The 2499-nt window shown below is 43.5% G+C and overlaps 1 protein-coding gene across 1 annotated transcript; it reads left to right on the top strand.

Moving 5' to 3' along the window:
• On the top strand, positions 1-2499 carry LOC140819770 (protein NRT1/ PTR FAMILY 2.11-like). The gene is made up of 4 exons (XM_073179968.1): positions 1-204; positions 295-512; positions 681-1249; positions 1357-2499. Exons 1-4 carry the CDS (start codon positions 129-131, stop codon positions 2255-2257), a joined length of 1764 nt encoding a protein of 587 aa, XP_073036069.1. The 5' UTR covers positions 1-128; the 3' UTR covers positions 2258-2499.

Below are 2499 nucleotides of genomic sequence, written 5' to 3'. Positions count from 1 at the left end.
CCTTGGCTAACAACGTGCAATTCAAGTGGCACAACTCCCTTGGAAAAAAGTTGTACTGCCAAAAAGGGGAAGTGCCCATCTCCAAATATATCTTCTTCTTCTTCTTTTTTGCTTCTTGCAAATCGAAAATGGAGAAAAATGAGATTTCCTCGACCAAAAAAGAGCCAAATTATAGAGGGGTCAAAGCCATGCCTTTTGTTATAGGTGCTATATTATGACTTTTAATAGTTTCATTTGTGATCAACTCCCAAGTTTCTTGGAGTTTGACATAGATTTTCTTGGATGATTTTGCAGGAAATGAGACATTCGAGAAGCTTGGGACAATCGGGACTTCTTCTAATCTCTTAATATACTTGACGACTGTATTTCATATGAATTCAATCACAGCTGCGAATGTTGTCAATATCTTCAATGGAACTTGCAATTTCGGAACATTGGCCGGAGCTTTCCTCTGTGACACTTATCTTGGCAGATACAAGACGCTCGGCATCGCCTCGGTCTCTTCTTTTCTGGTACTTATCCTGAAACTAGACTTTGTTTGGGGATGCATCGAGTCAAATAGCTAGTATATGATTCGAACAATTCGATCTCGAACCAGCACGAGTCGAGTTTGAGTAGCCCCGTTGAATTGGAAAAGGTTGTAATTATATTCTCATTCATGTGAAATTTACTGGTTCCAGGGTATGCTGATGCTAACCTTAACAGCAGCACTTGCAAACCTTCATCCCCCGGAGTGTTCAACACAAGTTACACAACCGAACCTTAAATGCATCGGAGCTTCACCGTGGCAGATCGCTTTTCTCTTCACCGCGTTCCTGCTCCTGGTGATCGGCGCCAGCGGGATCCGGCCCTGCAATCTCGCCTTCGGCGCGGACCAGTTCAATCCTAACACGGATTCCGGCAGGAGGGGGATCAACAGTTTCTTCAATTGGTACTATTTCACTTTCACTTTCGCCATGATGCTGTCCCTCACGGTGATCGTTTACGTGCAATCGAATATGAGTTGGACTATCGGGTTGGGGATTCCCGCGTTTATGATGTTCCTGTCTTGTTTTTTCTTCTTCGTGGCAACGAGGATTTATGTGAAAGTGCTGCCGGAAGGTAGCCCGTTTACGAGCCTCGTGCAGACGCTTGTGGTTGCCTATAAGAAGAGGAAGCTGGAGCTGCCGGAGCAACCACGGTGCTCTTTGTTTAATCATGTCGATCCAGGCTCCATGAATTCTAAGCTTCAATATACAGATGAATTGAGGTAAAATAAATTTGTGGGCATTTTCAAGTTTTGATCTTTTGTTCACTTAATGAAGTTTGAATCTTTTGAGTTGAAGTTAATGAGCTTAGAAAAATTTACGAATTCAGGTTTCTGAATAGAGCAGCAATTGCAACACCGGAGGACACAATCAATCCCGATGGATCCGCAGCCAATCCCTGGAAACTCCGCAGCGTGCAGCAAGTCGAAGAAATCAAATGCATAATTCGAGTGATTCCCATCTGGTTATCCGGCATGATATACTACATTATCCTAGCCTTGATGCAAACCTACCCAGTCTTCCAGTCCCTGCAATGCGATAGGCGTTTAAGCTCTGGAAACTTCAAGATTCCGGCAGCCTCGTACAATGTCTTCACCATGGCAACCCTTACACTATGGATCCCAATATACGACAGAATCATAGTCCCGTTTCTTCGAAGAATCACAGGGAAAGAAGAAGGCATCACAATGCTGCAAAGAGTAGGATTCGGGATATTTCTCGGAGTACTCACAATGGTTGTATCAGGTGTAGTGGAGGATCACAGACGGACATTGGCTGTTACCCGTCCCACGTTAGGTGTTGCTGCACAGAAGGGCGCGATCTCATCTATGTCGGGTTACTGGCTCGTGCCTCAGCTGGCGCTGGCGGGGATATCAGAGGCATTTGCGGTGATCGGGGAAATCGAGTTCTTTTACAAGCAGTTCCCCGAAAACATGCGGAGTTTCGCCGCAGCGTTCTTGTTTAGTGGGTTTGCGATTTCGAGTTACATCACGAGCTTCTTGATTTCGGTGGTTCATAAGGCGACGAGGGTGCGGGGAAATGGGAATTGGTTGGAGGAGGATTTGAACAAGGGGAGATTGGATTATTTTTACTACATGATTGCTGGTATACAAGTGGTGAATTTGGGGTATTTCTTGATTTGTGCCAAGTGGTATAAGTATAAGAGGGTTGAGAGTGATGATAAAGATGTGGCCATGGAGAAGATTGATCATAAAATACACCTAGTTTAGATCACAAAGTAGTTTGAATTGAAATCTACATTGATATTTGAGGCAAAAATAGTTTAATTTTAATCTCGATTTACGTCGAGTATAAATGTATTATCCTCACGCTTGATCCAAAGGTTCTATCGATCCATGGCCTCATTAGAATTTGGTCTTTGGATCTTTTTCCATATGTGAAACGATGAAACTACATAATTATCATTCGTCGAACAATTTCGGACATTCATAGTTGGAACAAATTAGTTGCA

This window comes from Primulina eburnea, chromosome 18 (assembly GCF_022965805.1).
Source record: "Primulina eburnea isolate SZY01 chromosome 18, ASM2296580v1, whole genome shotgun sequence".
Lineage (NCBI taxonomy): Eukaryota > Viridiplantae > Streptophyta > Magnoliopsida > Lamiales > Gesneriaceae > Primulina > Primulina eburnea.
This window is presented reverse-complemented; position numbering and strand designations above follow the sequence as displayed.

Coding starts and splice junctions, on each gene's coding strand:
- LOC140819770 (XM_073179968.1), top strand. CDS start 129: ATGGAGAAAAATGAGATTTCCTCGACCAAAAAAGAGCCAAATTATAGA. Junction 205..294: donor AGCCATGCCTTTTGTTATAG/GTGCTATATTAT, acceptor ATGATTTTGCAG/GAAATGAGACATTCGAGAAG. Junction 513..680: donor CCTCGGTCTCTTCTTTTCTG/GTACTTATCCTG, acceptor TACTGGTTCCAG/GGTATGCTGATGCTAACCTT.